The sequence below is a fragment of the Tubulanus polymorphus genome, chromosome 7 (genome assembly GCF_964204645.1).
Source record: "Tubulanus polymorphus chromosome 7, tnTubPoly1.2, whole genome shotgun sequence".
Taxonomy (NCBI): domain Eukaryota; kingdom Metazoa; phylum Nemertea; class Palaeonemertea; order Tubulaniformes; family Tubulanidae; genus Tubulanus; species Tubulanus polymorphus.
This window is the reverse complement of record NC_134031.1, coordinates 4,745,049-4,772,120: the sequence shown is the minus strand read 5'-3', so window position 1 is coordinate 4,772,120 and position 27,072 is coordinate 4,745,049. Positions and strand designations below refer to the sequence as shown.

The 27,072-nt window shown below is 37.3% G+C and overlaps 3 protein-coding genes across 3 annotated transcripts; 2 read left to right on the top strand and 1 right to left on the bottom strand.

Moving 5' to 3' along the window:
- Positions 1-4,328: 4,328 nt before the first annotated feature.
- On the bottom strand, positions 4,329-17,916 carry LOC141908346 (ubiquitin conjugation factor E4 B-like). The gene is made up of 24 exons (XM_074798359.1): positions 17,527-17,916; positions 16,950-17,121; positions 15,867-15,942; positions 15,694-15,781; positions 15,083-15,221; positions 14,854-14,998; positions 14,326-14,461; positions 14,027-14,127; positions 13,832-13,946; positions 13,528-13,674; positions 13,212-13,328; positions 12,789-12,887; positions 12,210-12,323; positions 11,927-12,122; positions 11,207-11,448; positions 10,845-10,966; positions 10,670-10,768; positions 9,980-10,215; positions 9,358-9,484; positions 8,672-8,819; positions 8,041-8,175; positions 7,258-7,624; positions 6,486-6,635; positions 4,329-5,962 (listed from the first exon to the last, which is right to left on the bottom strand). Exons 1-24 carry the CDS (start codon positions 17,548-17,550, stop codon positions 5,907-5,909), a joined length of 3,351 nt encoding a protein of 1,116 aa, XP_074654460.1. The 5' UTR covers positions 17,551-17,916; the 3' UTR covers positions 4,329-5,906.
- A 610-nt stretch (positions 17,917-18,526) lies between these two features.
- Positions 18,527-21,700, top strand: LOC141908579 (proteasome subunit beta type-7-like). The gene is made up of 6 exons (XM_074798674.1): positions 18,527-18,596; positions 19,273-19,452; positions 19,650-19,790; positions 20,234-20,349; positions 20,618-20,828; positions 21,379-21,700. Exons 1-6 carry the CDS (start codon positions 18,538-18,540, stop codon positions 21,494-21,496), a joined length of 825 nt encoding a protein of 274 aa, XP_074654775.1. The 5' UTR covers positions 18,527-18,537; the 3' UTR covers positions 21,497-21,700.
- A 451-nt stretch (positions 21,701-22,151) lies between these two features.
- On the top strand, positions 22,152-26,501 carry LOC141908000 (ubiquitin-associated domain-containing protein 1-like). The gene is made up of 11 exons (XM_074797762.1): positions 22,152-22,230; positions 22,666-23,131; positions 23,639-23,697; positions 23,773-23,889; positions 24,017-24,119; positions 24,365-24,473; positions 24,886-24,991; positions 25,484-25,588; positions 25,707-25,793; positions 25,969-26,110; positions 26,191-26,501. Exons 2-11 carry the CDS (start codon positions 22,870-22,872, stop codon positions 26,343-26,345), a joined length of 1,245 nt encoding a protein of 414 aa, XP_074653863.1. The 5' UTR covers positions 22,152-22,230; positions 22,666-22,869; the 3' UTR covers positions 26,346-26,501.
- Positions 26,502-27,072: the final 571 nt, after the last annotated feature.

The window sequence follows — 27,072 nt, the reverse complement described above, 5'->3', positions numbered from 1 at the left end:
CGCTTCAATGCGCTTGTTCCTAAATGTACACATGAGGGCTTCTTATTTGACTTATCAAAAAGGCTTATGTTCTTTTCATACTATCAGTTTAGAAATGAAAACCAGGGAGGATAGAATTAATTACCTTAAACTGCAAAAAAAATATAAATGGTTTATACTCACCATATTGGATCAGTTTTGAAACATTATACAGTTATGTAGTTCTGTGTGTGGACCAGTGGTTCAGTTGGAAACATTCTAGCTATTGTCAAACAATGTCCTCAAGGTCGCGTCATTGAGTTCATAGAAGTTCATTGAAGCATGTAATGTCACATGAAGTCAGCGAACCTGTGCACAGAACAAAATCAAATAGATTTTAAGAAATGTTGCTATCCACAGTTATACATTATGATATCTTCGAAACATCTTGAATCAATACTACATAATAGTTATTTGCATGAATCTTACAGCGAATTTCACTATTGAATGAAACCCATGAAACACAGGCTTTAAATATGGATGAACACATTTGATGTTGAATATTTCTGGGGATAGATTAGATATATCAATTCAAAAAAGAACAATTGAACACAGTTTTTGCCTAAAGAGTTTGAGAATTTGAGATTGGTGTAATGAACAGCAAGTAACAAACTCAAAACTGATACAATGTACACATTTTATCTCATTATGATAATTTCTAGTTTTGACGAAATTCGAGAATCATGCTTACTTTCATAGATGTTCCATGGGATTCAACTTTTCAATACCATCGGGCCATGTCGCATTCGTAGTAAACATTTAGAGGTAAGGTTTTGATGATTGATTCGAAGAACGATCGGCTCGGCACGGCGTCGTGGCCCGTGTGTCTGAAGTCTAGTTCGTATTTCGCGCAACAGTGACCACAACTATACATTCAGCCCATGTACGTCTGCTGTACGCTTTTATACTAAGGGTAGACTGGTTACCAGTCTCTATCTTCAAGGCAACCAGTCTATACGAAGGGCGCATTTATTCCATCCGCACAGGTATACTTCTTGGATAATTCTATTTTTACGCCTTATAAAAACACAGGGTATTCAATTTCGATCCGGCATGGTACAACTTTTGTGGATAATCTTCTGATAGTTAAAGTTTGACCGATTTATGATTGATAGTATGCACAGGGAAGCGAGTATCATATTTACAAACACTGTAGAAGAAACACGTGCTAAGCACTCGGAGCCTTTCAATCTGATGCCTGGTACCCCTTCAAACACTGGACGATAAGTTTTTTGTGATAGAATTTCTGATACCTCGAGTTTGTTGTTTTCCCCAATTATTTTTCCAAAGTATTGCACGTGAAAAAGTCTTCAACGCAGCTAATTGAATGCAGATTGCGTTGATATACAAACTACGATAGAATCTTTGTGGACTATCTAGAGTCCATCATGAATAAAACTAAGAATGAAATTAATTTTACAATCAACGAGTTTATTACAGGCAAAGCCAAAAATATCCATATGTTCGACGAACGTTAAAGTTCATCCAATAATAAATCCTGACTGAAGCTTATATCATCGTTTCATTTCATATCATATGAAATTCTTCAATATATCACAATATCAATGGTGGACCTGATGAGACAAAGTGATCTGGAATCTTGAATAAATGAAATACTTCGGAAATTACCATTAATTCTCTTTCATTACAATTTCGTTTCATTTCCTTGTAAACAGAGGATGTGTCATATGTCAATTTCCAAGGGCGACGTCGTTCTTTGTTCCTGTTGATGTGGTCAGAATTAACGTGTACGTTTTTTTCATTAAAGGCAATGATAATAATCTTTATTTATCTAAGCATAATAAGTTACATATAATTAATCTAAACATTATAATGGCAATCAATGCATAGAGAGGACATCGACAAGCCATAGAAGAGGCCGATGCCCTAAAAAGCACGTTTTTTAGACAAGACTTCATTTTTCTGTCTTTAATAGTTTTTACACTAGTTCTTTTCGCTTGTTTTGTTAGATTCACATAATCAATATTCTTGCGAGTATCGCATATCTTTGTAATATATGCAAATGCCCGCTGCAACGAGATCGTCTCTCCGGTTCCAATGTTTGTCCATGAACTCTGAAGAAACTGGTTTCAGAGTCCATTATGGTTTGTCCGAGTTTGATGGGAGCTCTTGCGACACTACTTAATTGCACACGGTCACGCCAAATACCGTGTTACAAATCACGTGGATATCCCTAGTTGTTTTGGGAACGCCGGGTGGTGTCAGAGGGCGAATGACTTTTTATAATAGTCTAAACTAAATTTTCATAATCCACCTTTTAGATTCCAACTGAAATGAACCCCTGTCCCCAATATCTCGCCAAAATGATATATAATAATATACTGCCTTAATCAAACATTAGTTTTTACTCAGTAATAAGATGTTCCTCTATGGCCAAAAACATATCGGTCGAATTGTGGGTCTTGTCCTCGAATCCAAAACATTTTGCGCCAATCCAGCACTTGCGATGATGTGAAGAAACGACGAAGGGACACTGTACGTGGGTCGCGCATAATAACAACCATCGAAATGAATACAAAATAAATTGCCCATGGGCAAAGTGTGGTTTACCTTGAAAGCTAGAGGTTGTTTGGAGTAAGGGCATTGCTTGAAAAATCTTTTTAATTCGTGACTTCAAAGATCCACAGTTTATATTGTATTTTATCTTTCCTAAAGAATTATTTTGTAGTCAAATAAGACCAAAGATATACATTTGTTTGCGGTCCACGTCTAAAAGTTTGTAGGGTACAGGTAGGCACGGCAGGGAAACTATTTTATATTTTCAAAAAAATATGTTTAATATGATATGAAAAAATATTCAAATAAGGCCATCCCAAAATAATTGTCTGTTTGCTGCAACACCGACTCAACTTTTCAGGATGAGTCGGTAGGTAGGTAGAATTTTTTTTTTGCAAAATTTTTGGGCAAAAAAAAAAAACAAATTTTTCACCTTTGGGCTTTTTTACATGGAAACAATATCGCAAAAAATCATCTACGTTGCGCACAGGAAATTTGTCTAATAGCGTAGATTTCAAGAATTATTCTAAAATTATAACTTCGTCCAGAGCGTCATCTCTGTCTTAAAAATGAAACGGTACATTGAATATGTGCGCGCTTTCACGTTACCAGCTATTCAGTCAATTTAGTCACTATTAGAATGAATGGCAGCTTATTGGAACACTGCCAGTTTCCTGGAAACTTAAACTAGGCCACATGTCAAGGCATGTTTTCACACCATGCACACTAGAATTCAAACATACGTAGCTCATAGTCGGTCGGCTGTTTTTATCAAAAATAAAATTTATTTCAATGAATCCTAGAAAAAAGTTTTCACTCGGTACCTCTGAAGTCAGGTTGGTCGGGTTACGGCAAACAGACCATTATTTTGGGATGGCCTAAAATTCATCACATATCAGAGGGTGGCTGAATATTGGGTCTTGGAAACCTCTTCCAATGTTGGCCACGGAAGCTAAAATATCGGTGGTACAGAAGAAATCGGCTATTAGATCGTTTTAAGTCCTGGAATTTACCACTACAATATTCAGACCTCGACAGACCTTTTAGTTTGCTGCTTAGTATTTTCAGGTCACAAGAAATTACAATTTATTACAAATTCTATCGAACAGAAAACACAGCGCTCATCTTCTGCTATGATTATTCAGCCTATTTTCATATCAAACGTTCACGCGTTACAGCATCACCGTAGTGTACTGTACGAGCTTGTGTGTGTGTGTGTGTGTGTGTGGTGTAGCACTCCGCGTGCATGTGGAGGCCTCGTGTAAGTGAATATTCGCTTACACCTCAATGTCAATCAAAACAATCACCGGGTATTAAAATGAAACAATACCTATGGCAGATGAGTGAAATAATTACATCCTCACCAGCAATGAGCATTTGAAATCGGCACGTATACGGCACCTAGTCCAATGAAACGTACACCATTCTATGGCTTTCCCATAATTTTAGTAGCGCCGGAATTCCCCGTATATCCAAAAAACAATCCCATTTGTTCGTAGAGACAACGCCCCCCCCAATCGAGGTCATTGCAATTTTATACGCGAGAGCTAAGAATTTTCCCGCCAAAAACAGTTTTTCGTAGAATTTTAACTCAGTTGACCATGTCATCGACGGAGGTTCGCCATGTCTTCAATCGCATCGATTATACGTCTTTTAAGCCAAGAACCAATGAAACAAATGCTCACATAAAAAAACGTACCGCGATTTTACATGAATTGGCTCAATGCCAACATCATATCGCTGACAAAGGTAAACCAAAAATACGCTACGATATCACATACAATATTGTTGATTTATTTTTTCATCTTATTCCACTCACAATCAGTGCATACATTCTACGATACTAATATTCATATGTATATATATTTACAATTCGTCATAAATACGTTTTTCATTCATGGATGGTTGTGAAAAATAGACGACATTCTGATAATGATGATTTACAACAGAATTATCAACAGTTAGTCCCGGTTTTAAAGATCAGTTTCCATACATACCCACGGATAATATCAAGTGACCATCGATTAAACTGGGCCCAGTTGCTCAAAAGCTGGTTAAAGATAACCGGTGGATATAGTAACAATGAACTTTTAATTGTAATAGTAATAGCTATTCAATTTCAATAACGCCCTTTTAACTGTGACACCATGTTCAACAGCGCTTTCCATTAAATTGGTATTATAACCCCCAGCCTATAACTCTATTCCATGTATCTGTCATCTCTCCCTGGGGAGAAGTAACATCCGAGCAGCCGCTAGGCGCTCAGGAGTCAATCAGACCAGGTACCTATTTACTCCTGGGTCGAGAGAGGCAATGAGGATAAGTGTCTTGCCTGGGGTGTCTTGTCCAACCTGGCTTGCTAATTGTCACTATGTCAAATATCCACTGGTTAACCCAACTTTTGAGCAACTGGCTGTAGGGTACAGTTGCACAGTTGTGACTTAAGGCCAACAGTGTCTTAAATCTTTAAGACTGTTCTTAACTTGTTAGATTGGCGATGTTCTTAGACTGGTTTTAAATCTAAGGCATGACTGTCCAACTGGCCGCAGGCGTTTCAAAGTTAAAACTGATCTATAAAACTGGCTCCTGAACTATGTATCTAGTTGAACACTTCAGTAATTGTACCGATTTCTATGAGCCAATGAGATTGATAAAACTGTAGCTTAGAGAAAAATACATGTAGCGAAATCTCAGGAGGAATTTGTAAGTTAAATTCCTGCCAGATCGAAAAAATAACCCATTCCTTTAACGCTTGCGCATAAATCAAATTCAGGTTAAGACCGGCGGAATGAAGACTCTTTTGATGAGTGTGATTCAATTCCACAGTTGACTCAATCGAGGATTAAAAAAACTAGTTCCTTTTCAATTCCGACACAAAAAATAATCGCAACCAGGGCCGTAACTAGCACTTTAATTTTAGGGGGGGGGGGAGAAATCCGAAAAGGGGCAGTTCTATCGGATATGACAATTATACTTGCAAAAAGGGCACTTTCCCAAAATTTCTAGGGGTGCAACTGCCTTCCTGCTAAATACGGCCCTAGCAAATGGCGCTTTCTCAGTTCAAATTTGAATGAGTTGGGCAGAGTAAAAAATGTTTGGCTCTAAGACAGCCCATATCTAGTCTTATTCTATGTAGAAAATTCACACAGAAAAATAAATACAGCAAATCTGTGAAAATTTTTCTCAAGTTTTCTAAGAAAAGAATGAAGGACATTTATAGGTTTTTTTACATTATCATCAGACAAAAAGAGGAGACAATTTCTATTTCAATCAGGAAAAATTAAAGCAAAACGACACAAGAATCGTAAATAATAAATAATGTAGATATAAGTATTAAGTGAAAATGATACGATGTCTAAATGCACGGGTATTCAAGACGTTTCCTTTTCTTTCACCCAAGCTTCGATTTTTGCCTTCAACTCTGGAACTAGAAAAAACGAGACAAGAAATCAGAATCGTTACAGGCAGAATGGAAACGAGAACTGCTCATTATATAGTTCTAGCACACTGGCTCTCATATAAGGGTTTATAAAGCTAAAAAGAATTGATACCTTGTTTCTCATTTCTGCTGAGCTTAGAATTTGACCCGGCCTCCTATTCGGCCGCCTATCTCCCCTGTACATTACTTATTTTTAAGTCATGATCAAGTTAGCCATAACAGACCCGGCAGTTATAGAAATGAACTAATTACAAACTTTATTGCAGTTCAGAAAATGACCCAGCCGATTAGGAGAAAAAAGGTATCATTTTCTTTAGCCTTATAGACCAGTTTTCAGTCAAGGTTAACTGTTAGGTCAAATGGGGTAACACCAGGTTTTAAGTAAGAACTGGTCTGAAAAACCAAAACCAGTTCGACACTTAAGCGTTAGAAATAATTCATTTCCAATCGCGAGAGCTGATTAAAAATCCGAACCTGGACAGGGTCCCGATCTGATATTTGTAATAGATACCTGGTTGAAGATCTTCCTCTTTTAACGGTTGGCGACTGAATGGATCCGTCTGCGAATTCAGTAGATGTCTCATGATGATCGGACGATCCATTATGTTACCGCTAGTAGGCAGTAATACGGGTTCTCTCATTAGAGTATCCATCAAAGGATCTACAACAAGGAAATCGTACACAGAAATTCTGATTAACGCCTGGATATCGAGTGTTGTTATTTTAATGCAATTGGTGAAACCTTATTCAAGCTGTCAGGGTCGGTTCAATCGAGTGCAAGAACAAATACCATACGGAAAACTTCACTGAACTCGGATACAACCTTGCTAAGAGATCTCTATTAATGCTTAGTTGAATTTGCTAACTTCCTATTCACCCCCAATGCTTTGAAATCATCCAAAATTTTGAGCAATGTTGACAGTATTATTTCACGAAATGCTCAGATTTAATCTCATTTGTTGAAGATAAGGTGGCCACTTTTATTTGACTCGCTTTTCCCCTGACTATTCCATGAAATGCATGTTGTTTTCCTTGACTTCTGCTAAGGATCCAATCAATGAACACAGTCATATAGATGGAATCTGTTTCATTTTACGCATGATATAACTATCTCAACATATTTCCCCAGACTTTTACCTGATTCTTAGCTTTTTTACAAAATTCCCTGACTATTCTCTGACTTTTTAAAAGAAAAGAAAATTCTCCGATTTCTAGGTGAGTGGCCACCCTCGATTCATAAAATAAGAAGTCATCGGCAGCTTTCTTTAAAAAAAAAAACCAACCTTTGAATTCGTCGGGAACTTCGCCGTAATCGCGTTCCATTTTCGCTTTCTTGACGACGAGATCTTCGACCGTTTCCTGCAGTTTACGGAATTGCGCGATTTCGCTTTCGGTTTTAATGTTAGCTTTCACCATACGCGAAATGGCGTCGTCGAATAACGCCTTCCGGTACGATCGTTCGTCGTTCGCGATCGCCTTCGCGAAGTCATCACAGTCTAAATGTAGGTATATGTTCGTCAGTTGGTTGAGCAATTTGCGCGGCTCCCAGCCGTACTTTTCCGGGTTTTTGACCTTCAAGTTTTTGCACTTCGACCCGCACAACTGTTGCAAATTGAAGTTCAACATCGCGGCTAGACGTTCGGCCAGACCCTGCAAGATGAACACGACGAGCTTTGTTTTAATGTGACGAAATAAACCGCGAAATAACAAACAGTCGTCTCCGCTTGCTACGGTTGCGATAGTCTTAGATTATCACATGCACAGCAAAAATCTTCCTAACAAAATTCATGCGATGTGGCCCTGACTCCCCCAGAATTCACTCGACTCCGAGTAAATTTATTGGTCCCAAGAGATCCAAGGCAAATGGAGTCGACTGTATTTAGAGGATTTCAAATCAAAACTTAGTGATTGTGGCCACAGGGAGAAGTCTCTTTACATCTTAACAAATAAATAATGATGCGCTTTTCCGATTCTTGAACTTCGTTTTAAGCATCAAATAATCGAAAAATCTTTTGATCTCGACATAACTGACAACTGTAAACTGCGTCCAATAAACACTAACTCACCGGAATAAGGAATGGCTTCTTAATGCGTTCCGTTAGATAATCGAACATTTCTACCGTTTCTGACGCGAGTGTTAAATACGATCGACACTGTCTTTCGTCGGTAGAAAGCTGTCGCTGGCGACTCTGCTGCTGTTCCTAAACAATATGAAATGAAACATCACTGAATCACGAAAATTCTGTAAAAATTCCATTATACGTCAGTTAAACCCATTGAGACCTATGATAATTGACTCAACAGTTGGTAGCAGGAACTCTTACGTGAAAGAAAGCACTTCTCAGCACTTGAGGTGTGGATAAAAGAGTTGCGCCCATGATAGACATGATGCAACTGCTCATCATGCTTTTTTGAATCGTAACAATAATCTATGGACCTATCACATATATCATTCATGCACTAGGACACATTAATTACCTATAAGTAAAGATGCTTGGCAACAGCTAGAATCAGAATTATGAACGCTGTGACAAACATTTTTTCAGATGGATCGCAAGTCAAAAATAAGCACTTTTCAGCACTCATTGACAATTTTGTGAAAAGCACAAATCAGGGCCTTCACAAATTTTTCCAAAAAAGTAAACTCACAACAAATCTCTTCTCAGATCGTTCACCTGTTAAACGAATGACACTTACTCTTGAAAGTTTTTCCCACTCCTCGGTGTTTTCCAACGTGTCTTGAATTTCGTGTATTCTCTTCAAACAATCGAGGCTTTCATCCAACAGAAACGTCGTGTCATTCATCAACATGTTCACAAACTTTACGAAGTCTTTATTCGAGGAACTGAAATTTCAGAAAACAGGGTCACGTTTGAAGGATCATTGCAAGTAAACTAAGGAGCATCGAATTAACGTTCTGCAAAGAAATTGGTACGTCCTGTGGAAATAGCCTCTACAGCTTATAAACCACCTAATTATCTGATACATGACAAGTTATTTCTATTAACCCTTTCAGTGCTGACTAATCAATACCCTATAGTGCTGGAGATAATTTGAAAATTTTGAAAAATTCCACCCTAGTGTGTTGAATAACGGGAATAGCACTATAGTGCATCTACACCCTGGCGCAGTATATCGTTAGTTACTAATATTTCACTATGTTTGACAGGTGCTGCCATCTTTCAATAGAGATAAAAACGAATTACTACCTACATCAATACGCCACAGTGCAGTGTACTAGCAAAATCCATCACCGATTCATACACCGCACTGCGGTGTAGATGCACTGAAAGGGTTAAGGGCTGTAAAAGCCCCTTCAATTAAATTCACTGAATTACCCCCATTTGCCATGGAGAAAACAGTAGTCGACCATAAACACTTACTTAGCCTGTGTAATGAAATTCATCCTGTGTGGTAAACATTCCCATATTGCTTTGAATATGATACTTATATGATAGCGAATAGTGAACTTATCATAGAATTCACTGCTGGCACCAGTCGTTTCAATAACTGAAATACAAAATTCTCAGTTAATGGGGCTTCAACAATTTCAATTGAAGTCTTTTTTACAGAAGAACAGAGCCCAGTTCCATAGTGCTCGGTTTAAGATTTGACTAAAAAATGTGGAAATTCTGTAAATTCGACCGTGGATCGCATAACTATTTCTGTACTGAAAAATCAAACCCGCTGTTTAGCTGCGACAAGTGTGGTGGGTTTGTAAGGGACGCCAAATAGAAACAAATTAAAATAAAATCTACCTATTAAATTTGAGGGATGATCCATATTTCAAGATCAAAACATTTGAAATGTACCAATTTTTACTCCATTCAGTCAAACTTAACCGGTAACTATATATAACTGCCTGAAGGAGAGCAGGACCCAGTTCCACAGTTGTGAGTTAGAGTTAACTCTGAGTTAAAATTAGTTCATTTTCAACGAGTTAACTCAGGGTCAAATCTTAACTCCGAACCGTGGAACTGGACCCAGACGTCCCAAATGACATACCTGTATAGAAACAAACTAAAGCAGGCACAAGGTGTTCTAAGGCCAACGGATGTGTTAGAATCATTTCATGTAAGTGTTCTGTTCTCGGCTGCACGAATGGATTCAGTACAAACATCACTTCGATGAGTTTAGCTGCCAGATAAGGATTGCCGATATAATGATAGCTGCAGATCATCATTATGAGAAACGTGATAATATGCTGCATACTGGCATCTTCAAGGACTGCCGGCGTGAATCTGAAACGCGTAACATACAAAATATAAGTCAGTTTTCAAGGGGTTTCAAAGGAGAAAATTACAAATTTCAAGGAAGTGTCTGCATCACTTTCATATCCCTCCTGTAGATTCCTCCTAAATCAGTACTGTTCATCGCAGTAAACTATTAATTCTGTGGTTTTGTAAGCAAACTCTTTTCCTATAGACTACGTAACTCAGTTTCAAATTCGGTAACCGCCTAATTGGGTAAAAACAAATCCTGTTCCCATCTGTTGCGATTTAGGCGTAGTTTACTGTACAACAATAAGCTAGACAAAAATTCCTGATGGTTTTTTCTCAAAATTGAAGGAGTTTATGGCAAGGAGACTGTTTAAAGTCTTGCAGATTTGTGAGTGTGTTCACTCAGGTGTCCCTGGCCCAAAATTACGTAAGCATAATTCATAATTAGTACAGACTTAAAATTTTGAAAACTTACTGCACGACAAATAGAAGAAAATCTGCCAGATCATCGATATAAAATTCCGGCAGAGCGCTGAATGCCATTGGTATTTCCTCTGGCAGAGGTAAAGTTGGTCTGGAACGAGATCAGGCATAGAGCATTACACGAGAAATACGCGACATCTCTTTGTTCGCGCTGCGATGAGTCTTACCCATTTGGTGAGATAATTTTCAGTAAAACCTGAGTTGTGGAGCTGTAAAACTGAAGACATCGACTGAGTTGCTGCTCGTCCATTAAACCTGCATCCGCGCATAGTTTGCCTTTTTGAAGGCGCTGTGAAAAAATGCAGAAAAATACATTTTCGGACTTTTTCGTTATAATTGTGGGATTCTCTCTACATCGCGTCAACACGGATATAGAGTTCTATCAATCGTGAATATAAGAAGCTGTTGAATTGATGCATTGAAAAAACCACCTGAATACTCAGTTTCATGCATAGCATGTATAATATGATATTTGAAGGAGTATTTTCAGTTTGAAGGAGAACCGAGTATCTTCCATCGCGTATCGTACCTTAACCTGAGATTTCCAGCGTTTCAGTAAATCGCGGTTTCTACTGGCGACCGGCAAATTCTTCCATTGACTCTCGCCCTGCTGCATCTCTTCGACCATACGACTGAGATCGCGGATCGCGCGCAATCGACGCTGATATTTCCTCATCACCGGCACGACTGATAGGTGATGGCACTGCAACGTCAGGAAGAAGCACTCGGTCGGGAAGCGAGGGTCTGACCATTTAAAACTGGCATTCTTTTCTATAAGCGACAATAAATCAATAATTTAGGGAGTGATTATTTGATCAACACTTAGTATCACGATTAGGACTGCTGTGACAAAAATTTCTCAGATTAAAAGCTATACAGTAGCACTTATCAGCAGTTATTGACATTTGTGTGAAAAATAAGAATAAATCAATAAATCAGGGAGCCTTAACAAAATTTTCCAGAAAGAACCACTACATAGACTTGCTACAAATCACTTATAGCGGTTTGAAAAAGATTGTCCAAAAACTGTTCCTAAATCATCAACTTAATCCATCATGTAACGTAACATCTTTTCTATTTCTGTACGCATCAAGCAAATCAAATCAGTATTCATCATTACAAAATAGAAACAAATACTGAAAATCAGGAACAGTTGGCAGCTATGCTATATCGAATTACCGAATTAATCTATCATGTATTATGCATTGAATAGCAAGAACGTTTTTGTGAGAAAGTAAACATATCGTACCGAGTTCAGCGATCCAGTCACTCACTTCCTGCGGACTGGCTTTCAAACGACTTTCCTCTTTAATTGTCACGCGTGATTTCGGGTGATGCGGGTACATCGGATCGACTTTGTCCAGGTTGATTCTGACGGATAGTTTTTGTAAAACGGCCAAGAAATTCAACATGAATCCTTCACCGGCGACCAATCTTTCATCACTCTGCGCGCGAGAGAAAATACAAATTCTTCATCTCATATTGATTTGCCATAGATTTCATTGTGACAGGGGTTGAAATAGATGCTTTACCTGTAACTGCGAACGTTTGCTGTTTGTTTCAATCATCATTTTTACGAAATCCATTGCTTTTTCTCTTGTTTCACCATAAACGAGCAACGCGTGCAATATCTTATACAGCTCGCCCTGAAAAATATGCATTACAATTATAGCTCGAAGCTAGATAGCGTTACAGTTTTTTTCACTGTTGAAGCGTTAGCCAGGGTGGCTACTTTCAGCCCATTCACAAATTTCCCAAGTTTTCCCAAGATTTTTTTCTGATTACACAATATTCTCCGAATGGATCAGAAAAATTTCTCCATTTAAAATGTGAAAATTCATTAATTTTTCATGAATCCTCTATGGATAAGGAAATGCGTGGTCAATAGCATATTCTACATGCCTGAGTTTTCCAGATTTTTGGGTGAAATTTATTAATATTTTCTAGATTCTTTCCAAGTCAGTGGCCACCCTGTTTGCCGAGATACTGGGCAATACTAGTACCCATATTCAGGGGTAGGTCATGTACCCTACTGCAATACCGGCAATTGAAATTCACGGTGATGTTGGTGATTACTAGTAATAAATATTGATTGCGTTAATGATAATTACCCTGGTATACTCCATAGCGTGTTGTAATGACTGATTTATAATACGGGCACTTTCCGTCGTTACTTGTGTGCCAGAGAAAAATCGATCGACGACTTTGGTCTGAAACGAGGGTATTAAAGTAAAGGTAAAACTTCACGATAAGTCGAGAATGAAGAGTTCAGTATAAGTGCCAGATTCACGAAGGTGAAAAGTTAATAAGTCTAAAAGTTAAAATCGATTAGAATTGATTCATTCCTCGATCATGGTTTTTAGTGGAATTCGGGTTTTCAAAATAGATCTTAACATTTTGACTTTTTTACTTATTGCCTTCGTGATCGCGGAACTTATATTCAAGGATATTCAAATATAACAATTCAAGAAGTACCAATTGTTTCAACTGATCAAAAGTATTTTCCGATTGTTATTCCGAATGGATCTACTCACATCATCTTCGGCGAAAACAGACAAGCTGAAGAAGGGTCCTAGGAATGTTAGTTTTTCAAATTCCATTCCTTCAGCTGCCGTCATAGCTTTAGGAAGCCAATTGGGCTGTTGTACAATCTGTGCAAAATATTTCATGAAACAAGTGTTAAATCGATTTAAATTCGTCACCGTCACAGGGGTCATCAGGGTTCCTATAAACCAGTAATTTCTAAATATAAGGAGTTTTAAAGGAGAAATTTTCAAATTCTAGGGAATCAAGGAGTCAGGGACCCTGATACAATCAAAGTTGTAGAGCTACAAAATCGGTATTTCTTACCAAATTACAAATTGGTCTCGTGTTCGTTCCGCACAATTTGATTTCACAAAGCTCGCTCAGAACTTCGAGTGGCAGCTTGAAGGAATCGGTATCGAAAGACAGGTGGCGTATATGTTGCAAGAGGCCCTGAATGACAGGGGTGAACACCTACAACAGAACATCTCACTTATTACTGCTTTCAATCGTATCAAACGATTAAATATCCTTTTTTTTTGTATAAAGAAAATCATTTTGTAAGTCTCTGGGTCAGAATACTCCCAATTTGAAAGGAATCAAAATACAAACATGTGTTGTGCAATAATACCTCTGAAAATGCCTCCTGGTCATGACTAGTAGAGTTCAGAAGTTCCTGTAGGAAACCTCTAGGCAAGTTATGCGCTAGCATATAGGGCAGCAGTAATGACGGCTTAGCAGGTGATCTGAACAAAAAGGACATAGATATAAACTAAACGTTCATGAATTATACTGCATAATATACGATGTTCAATTGGTTTCTTACCTCGGTTGTGTAAATGAGCCTCTTAAAACTAATGTAGCGTGTGAAACGCATTGACATCTCGCTTCAGCCATCACTTGACTGAGAGGTGGAGCACTGGCTCTCTAAAAACGTAGAGATTTAATAAAATCATTGTTAGTACTGCAATTTTTCAACCCTGCCAATTTTCCCTGACTTGATCTGCTAAGAATCCAATCAATTAACACATAAGAATGACTGCAGAAGTAGAAGTTGATGTGCCAATGAACAAAGACTCGTTGAACAAAAAACAACCTATCAAACGGTAAGAATATTTCACTGACCTTTGGTGCAGTTCGTTCTTCGATGTAAACGCGCTCATATGATTCGAGCAGATAGGCCAGAAGCTCTGATTCTAAACATTTCTCCGGAGTGAAATGTTCGTTAAACGGTCGCGAATTGTTTCCCGATAAAAATCCGCTGAAAGATAAAAAGTATCTGCATCACTTTTATATCCCAATTACTGTAGACTCCTAAATCGGTACCGTTTATCTGGTTAACTGGTAGTTTTGTGAGCATTTATTATCATTTACACTACTGAACTCAGATTTTGGTAATAACTGCATAATTGGGTTAAGAAAAATCCTGGTCCTAACTGTACTGAATTAGGCGTTAGTCTACTGTACAACTAAAAACATTTCCAGTAGCCTATTCCTCAAAACTGAAGGAGTCTTGGACATTTCGCTCAAATTCAAAACTCAAGGGAGATACAAAGCACCTTTAAAAGCACTTTCTGCTTAGGAGTTTTTATGAAATCAAGGAGTCATAGGGGCCCTGAAATAATATCCCTGGGCCGCCCATTAACAATTTACCTGCTCGGGCTTGATCCATATTTCATCGGTGATGCGCTGAGTTTTTTGTTTTCTTTAACTTTCGTGAATGGATTTTGTCCGCAGTGAATCTGCAGCAACGCCTCCATCAGTATTTGACTAAGTAGATCTCCATAATTTCTGTGACCTAGAAAATTTTATCGAAAAGGTTAATTAAGATGTCGCGAGCATCAGTTACAGTTTGTTGAGCTAACGAGAGCACGAGACGAACCTTCTGAGCTTTGAAAAACTTCAGCGAGCTGCGGAAGATAAACGCAATCTAAAGACGGCTCTTTCCACGAAACTTGGAAAATGCGACTAACGGTATTCAAAACTTGTTCTTCCGTGGCTTCCGAACCAACGCTGGTTTCCTGCAATTATTAGAAAATCAGCTGAATTCCACAATAAAAACATACACCTTTATGGTTTTCAGTTATTTTCGGAGGTTATCCTAGGGTTTCGATCAAAATTGCACAAAATCAAATGATTCTTACTAGAGAACATTCCCCTTCACCAAGGTGCTAACTCGTTATCAATGAAGACATCTCTTTAATATCAGGTAAACAATATAAAAGTGCAACAATATACAATTATGAAAATATATTCATGTCATGTACATGACCAGGATTCATAGTGTCCATGATCAATCTCATTTAATGACTTTCGAGGACTTTTTGACTCCGATTCCAGGACTTAAATATTATCGACACGCTAATGCCGGGAATCCTGAAATCTACATTTTTCAGGCATTTTTATAAGCGGTATATTTTAAGAGTTAAAAGATCTAAAACTCTTTAAAAGGGTTTTAAGATTTGAATATTGGCCAATATCATTAAAACGCACCCTCTTTCTTTTCGATTCCGGTTTCGTTTCCATTTCGTCGACCTCCATTGTTTCGATACCGGAGTCGACATCCATTTGAGACTGGACGCTGAAACGGAAACGATCAAGTTTTAATTTACATGGACTAAAGAATATTTGCAATGGAAATTTGACGATATAAACCCATCACGTACCTCTTTTCAGACATATCACTGGTCGTGGTGGTACACGTTTCCATGCTTTGTTCTTCAGATCTTCCTTGACTTTCATCTAGTTTGAAATAAATACATATAACAATTAACGATGGCATAAAAGAATCCCTACTATACCAGTAACATCACAAGAAAGCCCAATTGACGTTGCGGCTATGAATATCATCACCTCAGGGGACGCCTACACTATTTTACTTATCCCGAGCTTTCTAAGTATCATTGAAACCTGTTTTTATATGGTTCCTTATCCTGAAGGGCTAAGGGTTCAAGTTGTTAAGCAAAATCCATAGTTGACGATTTCACAATATATTCTGAGTTTCATCATAACAGAAATGCTTTCGTTTTCCGGTTACTCTGATGATGACGTTAGTCAAAACTCCTAACTGAGAGAATGAATTCTTGAATCATCAATTGTGGGTTTTGCTCATCAACTCTGAACTACTAGTACTGAGATTTATATCAGTACACCACAGCCGGTTTAAGTTGCGTCATATTTTGTACAATTTCCTTGCGAGATTCCTTTTTGACTCACAATAGACTTTCTCTAATTAGCCAGCTTATCATTTTTAAAGAACCAAACAAGAGAAACAAAAATTGGAAGGATGTTCTGCGCATGTGCATACATGTAGTTGTTAAGGTATAGTGATAAATGCTGAAAAGATATTCGTAATTTTTGTGAATGAAAAATCTCGATTATTTCTAAGTAAAACCGAAATAGTTTTTCTTCCTTTAAGCATCTGTGATTCATGCATGTACCTTATGGCTACAAACTGGTTGAACGCGTTAATTAGATTTTGAGATTTCAGCCACATGTTTTCCCAGCAGGGCAATAACTACTCTTTAGCTGCAGCTAATAATATAACTTTCATATGACGTATAATACGTTGTCTTGGTAACATAACAAATATTTTTAACAAACTTTTTAATCATCGGGCTATATATAGCTGTGTTTCTCTGAAGATCTGGCGGGTCTCAACAAGTGACGAAAAACAAAATATTCAAACAGTATAAAACGAATAGGAATTTTAATGATATTCTATATAACCCATTGAAAAGAAAGGATACCTTCGGTGTTCGGACACAGCCCCCGTGGCTGGGCATGAGTATTTGGTCGAGTTGGAGTTGCTTGCGCCTGTGTTTCGTTGTTGATTGATGGAGATTCAGCAGTGTTATTACTAGTATTAGCAGGCGTTGATGGAGTTCCACCTCCCAGGCGTGCCAGCCTACGTCTTCTTATCTGAAGAAAGAAATATATTTGAGCATTAAACGCTATCATTCGTTATTACCCACTAAAAAAAGATTGAAGGGCAGAGAATGACAGGGCAACATATTTGCAACTCCGTCTACTAATATTTTACTAACTAATTCGACAAATTAGTCTTGTCAACTCAAGGAAGGCTTTTTTAATTTTTCAGAAATGTCTTCCAAAAAATGGGCTAACAATAAAAAGTAAAAACAAAACAAAACGGGCAAAACCAAAGTGTTCTCATAATATTCAGATTCAGTCTATTCTAATAACTGTCCCGTTTTGTAGTCCCGAAAATTCCGAAGCGACCTCATTCGATACTTAGCACGACTGTGACAACTCAACAGAATCGGGGCGTATTTTAATTCGATCCGAGTTGGTCCATAGCCAATTTACCTCGTCCGGGGTGAGCTCACTCATCGTGAGGGTGCTTAGTTTCTCCTATGTGGCATTCCAGCAAAGAAAGACGTCGAAGTATCGCGAATTTTTGAATACGATGTCGAAATGGGAATTTATTTTTGTTAATCAGCTGGGTTATTGAGTATGCGCAGATTCGGCAAGCGAGTGTTGGTGCGCGCCGTGTTGGTGCTCATAATTATTCCATCTTTTATGTCCTTTGATCCCGATAGCTTTGAATCCAGTTAAGATAACGACTTCGAAATATCCAAAATATTTTTAGTGTTAATTAGTGAAAATTCAAACTGTAATTCCAAAGATTTTCACTTGATATTTGGGCAAAAGTTTATTCAAAATCACGATTGGTAGAACACTATATCCCGGCGTGTTGACGCGATGAGGAGAGAATCCCACAATGAAAATAAAAAGTCCGAAAATGAAACTTCGAGATAGTAGTTTATTTCAACGTTTCGACTATATCCTAATAGTCATCTTCAGGAATAATGTTTATTCATTATTCCTGAAGATGACTATTAGGATATAATATTAACTAATAATATTAGTCGAAACGTTGAAATAAACTACTATCTCGAAGTTTCATTTTCGGACTTTTTATTATCATTGTGGGATTCTCTCCTCATTTATTCAAAATCTTGTAATCTTAAAAGATTGCATTCTTTCTTTACTTCTTGATATGTATGTGTTGCCATTTTAACTATGTAAAACTGATGATAATATGCTATGAAAATATAAACTCAAGTTATTTCGTATTTCGAATTTTTTTTTTTGATTTCGCATCCATTAAATATTGGAGGCGGCTGAGACGAGAAGATGTATCATGAATAACGAGAGAAATCCCACAATAATTACAGTCAAAAATGAAAATTTCTATATCAAGATGATTATATTTCGAGCAACGTTTCGGCTAGATGCTGTTAGGCCATCATCAGGCGTACTGAGGCGGCTCCTTTTTCCTTTGCGCGCTACACTCCGCATTATCGAAGAAAGAAAATGGCAGCGCCGGCCGTCGAATATCCGATTTCTGGCTTTTCATTCGAAAATTGTCAAAGGTAGATCGGTTTAGATTTATATTTCGACCTCGGCATCCTCTCGTATTATTTACCGGTCGATTTTAAACTGCTGATAAATAAATTTCAAATGTCGTAAACGGAAGATTTTACGAAATAAAGATCAAATTGCTGAATCACTAGTCGTTCTAATTACCGAATAAAACCTTATGATCATGTATTGTCTAGTACTTTTCATTCAAAATATCACTCATTGAATTTATAAACTACAAACGTAGTTTTCCTTTTGATTTAAATCAAAATTTCATGAAATTGCTATTTGTTTTCATTAGATTACAAAATATTGTGTGATTTCCTGACGCGTCGTCGCTGTATGTAAAAACTGCCGAAGTTTATATACATTTGGCAACATAGTCGATAGTGCATTATTACATAAAGTGAATTTAGCTCTATATTTCATGACTCATATTTCATATTTGATAAATTGTGAAAATCATTTTTGAGAGGATGTGCACTACATATCGGAGCTTTACTGGTTGCCAGTCAATTCAGTTATTGATATATTAAAATCCAAAATGACTTCATTGATCCATGATTTATCATGTAATTTATACCGGTATTTTTTGTCAACAATATTAAACACTATAGCCTATGTGTCATCGCTATAACATTTGTGTTATTTTTCGAGGCATCAATAAAGTCGGTTTTCTTGTTTCAGAAATGCGTTGCTTCAAGATAAAGGTCTAAAGCCGCCGACAGCTTACAAAACCGGTACAACGATCGCCGGTATTATATTCAAAGATGGCGTCGTTCTCGGGGCCGACACACGAGCTACTGAAGATACAGTCGTTGCCGATAAAAACTGCGAAAAAATTCATTATATTTCCGACAATATTTAGTAAGTTTTTAGGCTTAGATTGAAGTAAAAGATTTCTGTGGCTTAGTTTGAAATACTTGGAAATTTTCTGGGTGTCCATAGAAGTTAATCATGATTATAAGTCAACCTCGGGTAAATCATTACATCACTCAGAGGAATTGTGAAAAAATAAGCTTTAATTTATCCAAATAACACTGACTGTCTTGTTGTACTTTTAGTTGTTGCGGAGCAGGAACTGCGGCCGACACAGAATTCACCACTCAAATGATATCGTCGAAACTTGAATTACATCGTTTGGACACGGGACGAAAACCGCGAGTGTGTACGGCTAATAGAATGCTTAAACAGAAATTATTCAGGTATTAGATGAATTTCGATTTGAAAAGAAATAAGATACAGGATTTGTGTGGAAATCTTGAATGAAGTTGGGTCAGTGAGTACCGGTATGTCTCGTTAATTTTATCTAGGGGGTCTTGGATAGTCTTGAAATCTAAATGTACTCGATGGGCTGCTAGTCTTAATTAACCCTTTCAGTGCTGACATGTAGTTACCCTTATTAGCGGTTGAGGGGGTTTGAAAAGTTTGAAAAATCTCGCCCAAGTGTGTTAATTGGCATACTGCTATAATACTGCCTTCAATAGAGGTAATAGATAATTGAATTGATACACCGTCAAGATGAATGAAATAATTTCCTGCTACATTCCAATAATGTTGTACGCCAAAAATGGGAAACAAATTTGCTTAAAGTCTCCTATGAACCGTGTGAATTCGAAATAAGAATTTTGATTAAAATGATTTGTAGATATCGCGGATACATCAGTGCAGCGTTAGTACTGGGTGGTGTTGACTGTACCGGGCCTCATTTATACAGTGTTTGGCCACACGGTTCGACTGATACCCTGCCATACGTAACAATGGGTAAGTCTTACATTCTCTAAAAGCTGTAAATCGTATTAATTCAATTAGAACAAAGCCAAAATTTTCAGGCAAGTTATCCTTGGAAAAGAGATGTGTGAACTTTTTTCGCAAATTGTAAGATCGAAAATTAAGATGAAACATAACTCTTACGAATTACTAGATTGAAAATCAAGATGGACATAAACCAAAAAAAGAATATTATTTTTTACCGAAAAATTGCGATGAAAACGTTAAGGAGAACTAAACAAAAAGTTTTTTTACTTTCTAGGTTCGGGTTCGTTGGCTGCGATGTCGGTGTTCGAAGCTCGTTATAAAATCGATATGGAACGCGATGAAGCGATGAAACTGGTGCGCGACGCGATCGCCGCCGGTATCTTCAACGATCTCGGCTCCGGTAGCAATATCGATTTGTGCGTTATCACGAAGGATAAAGTAGAATATTTGAGAACATACGACGAAGCGAACAAGAAAGGCGTTCGGTGAGTGAATATGCATTTTTGAATTACGGATTATATTCTTATATAATATTGAGATTATATTGAGATTGTCATGACTGGTAGATTGATATTAATTCTCGGGATTTCAGGGTTAATGCCAGCAAAAACCCCACATCTGATGATGATATAACAGTTTTTTCTGGCAAATTCGAAGTTTTGACTGAACTAGAATTTAGTTTTGCTCATTAACATTCAAATAGTTAGATTGTCTAGCATGTCACCGAGTGGCCATAGTGTCCTCCTTGGACCCAAAGAGCGTTTTCAAAGAGTGTGAAGTGTGATATGAAAATGATAGCTAATGCTTAGTATTTTTAGTCTATTTGTTTCTTTATTTTGGATTCAAATATCTGTGATGAAGTCCCGAATACATGCGATGTCTAAATAATCAAAATAAAGAATGGATCAAATGTGCAATTAGTGGGGTCAGCTGATGATGGCGTACTAACCATGATTTAATGGCAAAGATGGTCTTAACATCTGAAGTGAATTGAAACTTTTTTCACAAGGTGGCCTATTTTCTTTGTTTCTTCAGAGCTGGCTCGTACAGATATAAGAGAGGAACTACATCGGTCGTGAAGAAAGAAGTAAAAAAGATTCCATTCGAAGTTGTGAATGAACAAGTGCGTGCAGCGGAGCCAATGGAAACATAAACAGTTCAACTGTAGTTTCTAGTGTCTATTTAAGACACTACTGGGACTTAGACTTACATACCACATTATCAATCTCTATGCCGCTGCTTGTCATCTTTAAGACATCGGTAGCCCAATTAAGAAGCCCAGATTGTGGCTTTGAGCACCGTTTGATGTAAATTAAAAGATTGAATGATTCAATATATGTAAACAGTTTATACAAAATCGTTTTAGTTAGTATTTTCTTTGAGACATCTAGAAATAGTTTAGTTTTGGACCGCAGGCAGCTATCACCACATGCCCCTATGAACCCTATCTCAATCTGGATGAGGTACATTGACAGTGACCACTTCTGGCATGAGATGGACATGTTAAGAGAAAGCCGACTGCTATCTAGTTGCAGTAAAGTCTTGCTTGAAGGCTTCAACAGTTGGTGCTGTGACAGTCATGATGTTGTTGAGGTTGTTCCAATCACAGTTCTAACGAAAAAACAATTTCTACAACTATCTGACCTTGCACGGACATTGAAATTAAAATTTTTCTGATGCTGCTAAGATTCAAATTTGTTGTTATGAAATTTATTCATCCGAAGCATACCCTGGTATGCGAGGATAATTCAGTGAATTGAATTGATCCGAGTTTGAGATATTTTCCTATGACATGGTACAATTTGCGTGTGGAGCCCATGTAACATCGACCAAATAGCAGAAATTTGCAAATATTTTGTCGATTTGCAGGAAATTTTGACGTTCTAGGTAAAAAAAGTTTTATTTAACGTTATGACAACTAAGGTAAACTACAAGAGTTATGTTTGAAATAAAATAGTGTGGCGAATTCGATAAAATTAGGCTGAAAAAAGTTCATCAAACTATCAATCAAATTCAAAATTTATTGCCATTTAATCACTGTTCTGTTGTATTTTCTACCCAGTCACGGTACCGCATGTAATTGGTGATACCGTGATACAGGGATCAGATAGTTGGGTCTCACTGCAGTTTGGGTCACCTATCCACTGGGTGGCGCTAATGTTATTAAACTTTATTAAAGAATAGTGTGTTATGGTAAGGTTAGGTACATAACCATTAGGGACACCTAAACTGCAGTCATACCGATAGTTGGGTCAGGCTGCATTTTAAGAAATAATAAATGATTGATTGAAAATTTTTTAATAAGTCAATTTTCCTTTTCAGATAACTTGGACTTGGTCTTGGAGAGTGTATTGCGATTCTAGAGATTGCTTTAAGTTTGAAACACCTGGAACTGCGAAACTATTAGGTGTACACGAAATTTACAATCACACGCACTTCTTCCAGTGAGAATCTAAGGCGTTCTCCTGGTTTAGCGTTTCCCATGCCTGAACCAAACATTGTTTGCATCTAGCGCTACATTTACCAATGTTTGTGTCTGAAAACACCACTAGTATATTCATGCCTCGAAGTATGAAAGTGAAAGTAGTGAACATGGAAGGGATGTGCTTGTGTATCGACGTATCGTCCGATTGTATCGTCGATAAATTGAAAATCACGGCTCTCAGTCACGTTCCCGATCCGGGCGGCGGACAAAAAGCCTCTGTCTATCACAGACTGTTGCATGTGAAAACCGGACGCCCGCTGAATGACAATCAAACTCTCAGCGATGCTAACGTGGAAGAAAATGGTAAGATATCCAGTTTAAGACGTGTAATTCAATTGATTCTTTATATTACTTCAAATTACTTTATTATTACTCAGTCAAAGGGGCTTGTAGAATTGGACAAATTTGACCAAATACCAAGTCTAGGGTTTAGCCCGTCAGAATATCTGGTACTTTGACGAACTGAGTTGAGAAAAGACTCTGCTTTACTTGGTTAAGTTGAGACCGGAGAAATTCTGAGAGTTGACCAAATACTTAGTTTCATTTTACGCAGTAGACTTTGTTGAACATCAAAACTACCTGTGTAAAACCGGTTTTTTGCTTTCACAACGCGTATACAGCAAAAGCCCTTTATAACGCCACCGTTGGGCCTGATGAAAAATATGGCGTTATAACGAATTTGAAAAATGTATAAAGAATAGTATTTTCATTGAATTTGAGTTAGATTGAAAAATGTTGGCGTCAAACGAGCAGTGGCATTTAAAAAGACTGCGTTATAAGGTAATGAACTTTGACTGTATTTTATTTCAGACGAGCTACTTCTGCTGAGAAAGAGGGCTCCGCCGATGACCGGAGAATCAAGTTCGAAGGTAAAAATTGAGACGAACTCGCCGCTTGATATAGTATCTGTAGTTTTGATTTATATCTTGAAATCTTTTCTTCAGAAAGTAAAAGAAGGTCCGACTAGCGAAGCGATCAAGGCAGCCACGGCCGATCTTCCACCGCCGAAAGAAATCGTAAATCCAGCTCCTGATATAAGCAGTACATCTGATATCAGTGTGGTGTGTACCGATACAAATTCATCCTTATTTTAAACCTGGTTAACACGACTACTCTACGAATAAATTCATCCTTGAACATTCATAAACGTGTTACTGTTCAGTATTTCAGTTTTCTGTATATTTTCAGTTTCATGTGGAGTTGCGCAAGATACTGATTTCGTTAATCGAAGCTGCCCAGAAATTGCAGTGTCTCAACCCGAATGCGGTAGCAGTGTTTGAAAAGGCTGAAGGTAAAAAAGCTTTTTCGATTTTGATTTTCAGAAATATTATAATGACCATTAGAAATAGTAGCAGCAGCAGCATTAGTATTATTAGTTGTTAGTTTAGTAGTTTTCAATGTTGTAGACTTCTCAGCCTTTCAATAAATGATTGTGTCAAAATCATGTTAAGCCATCAGTACTTGGAAATTTTCCTTCAGGACAGCGTTCTATGACGAGGCCGTTTTATAACATCTGTATCTTTGATTTTATTTCAGAGGTTATGAAAGAACAAGAAAATCCCAGTGTGGATGAGCGTTCATTGAAACAACTAACGGACATGGGTTTTCCGGCTGCGAGGGCTAAGAAAGCTCTTCTCATGAACAAGTAAGTGGACTATTGAGAAAATTCTGCCGAGTACATGAAATATTTGAAAATGGTACTAAAAATAGATGGTTGGACAAATCCGCTACATGTACATACACATTTATACACTAAAATTCCTTTGATATGACGCCAATGTTGGGGCCGATGAAAATTACGTTACAACCCATGAAGTGTTACAAAGAATGGTACTTTGAATTTGAGTTAGATTGAGGAAATTTGTTCTTTTTCGTTAAAGTGGTATTAAATATGATGTAACAAACTCACTATAATTGAAATCAAAATGACACCTTTCTCATAGAGACCATATATTTCTGGTTGGATCCCTATCAAGCGTAAAAAATCGAAGTCTGATTTAATTAATTCAATCGATCTTCATCACATCAGTGTTTCTTTAAATCGATGATTTCATTAGAATGTCGACGGTAGACGCGATGGAATGGTTGCTCGAACACGAGGGCGATTCAGATATCGATGAACCGTATGAAGCTGTCACCGAAGAAAGCGATGAATCTGACCAGGTAGAAAAAATAACAGAAAATTCATTATCGCCATTGTACAAGGGTCCCTTGTACGACTCCTTGATTCCTTAACAACTCCTTCAAAATGGAAAATTCTTCTAAAGGTGCTTGAAACTCCTTTAATATGCGCAAAATGCCTGAAACCCCTTCAATCTTTTGTAATAGGCAATTGGAAATTTTTGTCTAGTTTGTAGTTGTAAAGTAGACTAAGCCTAAATCGATACAGATTTGTTTTTACTCAATAAGGCAGTTGCTTAATTAGAATCTGAGTTTAATTAGGTAGTCTTATGGATAAAAATTTGCTTACAAAACCACCAAATTAATGGATTTACTCAGATAATCAGTACTGATTTTGGACGAGTCTACAGTAATTGGGATAGGAAAATGATGCAGACGCTTCCTCGAAATTTGAAACCTACTCCTTTAAAACTCTTTATCACGAATGACCTGTAAGGACCCTGATATATCAGAGTTTCGATATAACTTTCATAGGCATGCGGTGGCGCTACCGGCGGTGACCCGGAGGAGAAAAGTCTTTCAACAGTTCTAAAATCATTCAAAGCTTACAAGAAAAGAGATTTCCGAGCCAATCAAAGGGTAATAATACCGATTTGAATTAATGAACAAACATTCAATGAATTTCATGTTTTTTCTTACTTAAGTATTGTTACCTCTTTCGTGTATCAAACATCTCAATATGTGTATCAATATTTAGGCTATGAGGAATCTGATTGAGATGGGTTTTGAAGAACCAGATGTTCGACAAGCTTTAATGGCGACGGGAAATGACGAGGATGCAGCTGTAAGTTATAAGCTGTCTGAATTTATGATTATTGTTCATGTAAAGATCTATATCATGAAAGATTTCAAACTATGATCTTAACACATAAGTCTGCAAGAAATAGAATTGTCTGAAAGAAGATCGATGCATTTGCTATAATAAAATTATGGTCATCATCGACCGCATTTTGTTTTAGTGTGAGTGGCTACTTAGTGATAAGAAAGCAACCACGTCGGATCCTATTGGAGAGGGGTTAGATACCGATGGCCCTATTTATAAAGCTATCATGTCTAATCCTACTGTTCAACTGGGCCTGAACAATCCTAGAAGTCTTTTAGGTGAGTTTGATACGATTTACGGTGTTTTAACGCGCTTTCCAGGGTAACTGAATTGTACCGAATTTTCGTTCTTGTTGCAGCGTTTTTGAGTATGTTGGATAATCCAGCACTTACAACCGACTGGCTTAACGATCCCGAAACTGGACCGATGCTTATTCAAATTTCGCGGATATACCACGCTGAAAAAAATGCCAGCCTCGCGGAAAGTGCAAATTCTGGGACACAGTCGAATTGAGACATTCTGTAGCTGGGTTTGATCAGTTGTCATTGTGATAGAATTGTTAATTCAACTATAAATAATTGTGTGTAAATACAATTTATTCGACGTTTTACTTGTAAATTATTTCTATGAAATACAGTTCAATGATCTTGTTCTATTTTATTGTAATATGCTAACAAATATTAGCTGTAATAAATGAGCTTATTAGCTTTTGTACATAGAATAATTTTATAGTTTATTTTTGCTGATTCTCAAGATTTATATATCGCTTTCAAAGCACTGGTTTCACAAATGACCAGACTTAGCCGAGATTGGTCCCTTAGTCAGGACAGAAATGCCATAGATTAGTTACCTTAAAACCAATAACCAAGTTCATTATGATACATGCGATGACTAGTCTTCAGATACCACCTCTAGATGGTTGACTTCGGTGAAGATAATAATCCAGGACCAGCAGCAATGCTTTATCAGGGTGGCCACTTTTATTTCTTGCTTTTCCCTGACTTGATCTGCTAAGAATTCAATCAATTAAGACAGTGAAATACATATGACATAAATGGAAATTTTATGCGCAATCTAGTAAAATTTCTCAACTTTTTTAAAGAAAAGAAATTTCTCCAACTTTTCCTCGATTTCCAGGTAAGTGACCACCTTGTATATAATATTACTACACTAGACTCCTTTATAGACCAAATGAAAATCAACTGTACATTTATGTAACAGAAATAAAATATGATTTATT

Coding starts and splice junctions, on each gene's coding strand:
- LOC141908346 (XM_074798359.1), bottom strand. CDS start 17,550: ATGAGTGAGCTCACCCCGGACGAG. Junction 12,123..12,209: donor GCAAACGTTCGCAGTTACAG/GTAAAGCATCTA, acceptor TCTCGCGCGCAG/AGTGATGAAAGATTGGTCGC. Junction 8,820..9,357: donor AATTTCATTACACAGGCTAA/GTAAGTGTTTAT, acceptor CTGAAATTTCAG/TTCCTCGAATAAAGACTTCG.
- LOC141908579 (XM_074798674.1), top strand. CDS start 18,538: ATGGCAGCGCCGGCCGTCGAATATCCGATTTCTGGCTTTTCATTCGAA. Junction 20,350..20,617: donor CCTGCCATACGTAACAATGG/GTAAGTCTTACA, acceptor TTTACTTTCTAG/GTTCGGGTTCGTTGGCTGCG. Junction 20,829..21,378: donor GCGAACAAGAAAGGCGTTCG/GTGAGTGAATAT, acceptor TTGTTTCTTCAG/AGCTGGCTCGTACAGATATA.
- LOC141908000 (XM_074797762.1), top strand. CDS start 22,870: ATGTTTGTGTCTGAAAACACCACTAGTATATTCATGCCTCGAAGTATG. Junction 23,132..23,638: donor TGCTAACGTGGAAGAAAATG/GTAAGATATCCA, acceptor ATTTTATTTCAG/ACGAGCTACTTCTGCTGAGA. Junction 23,698..23,772: donor CCGGAGAATCAAGTTCGAAG/GTAAAAATTGAG, acceptor TCTTTTCTTCAG/AAAGTAAAAGAAGGTCCGAC.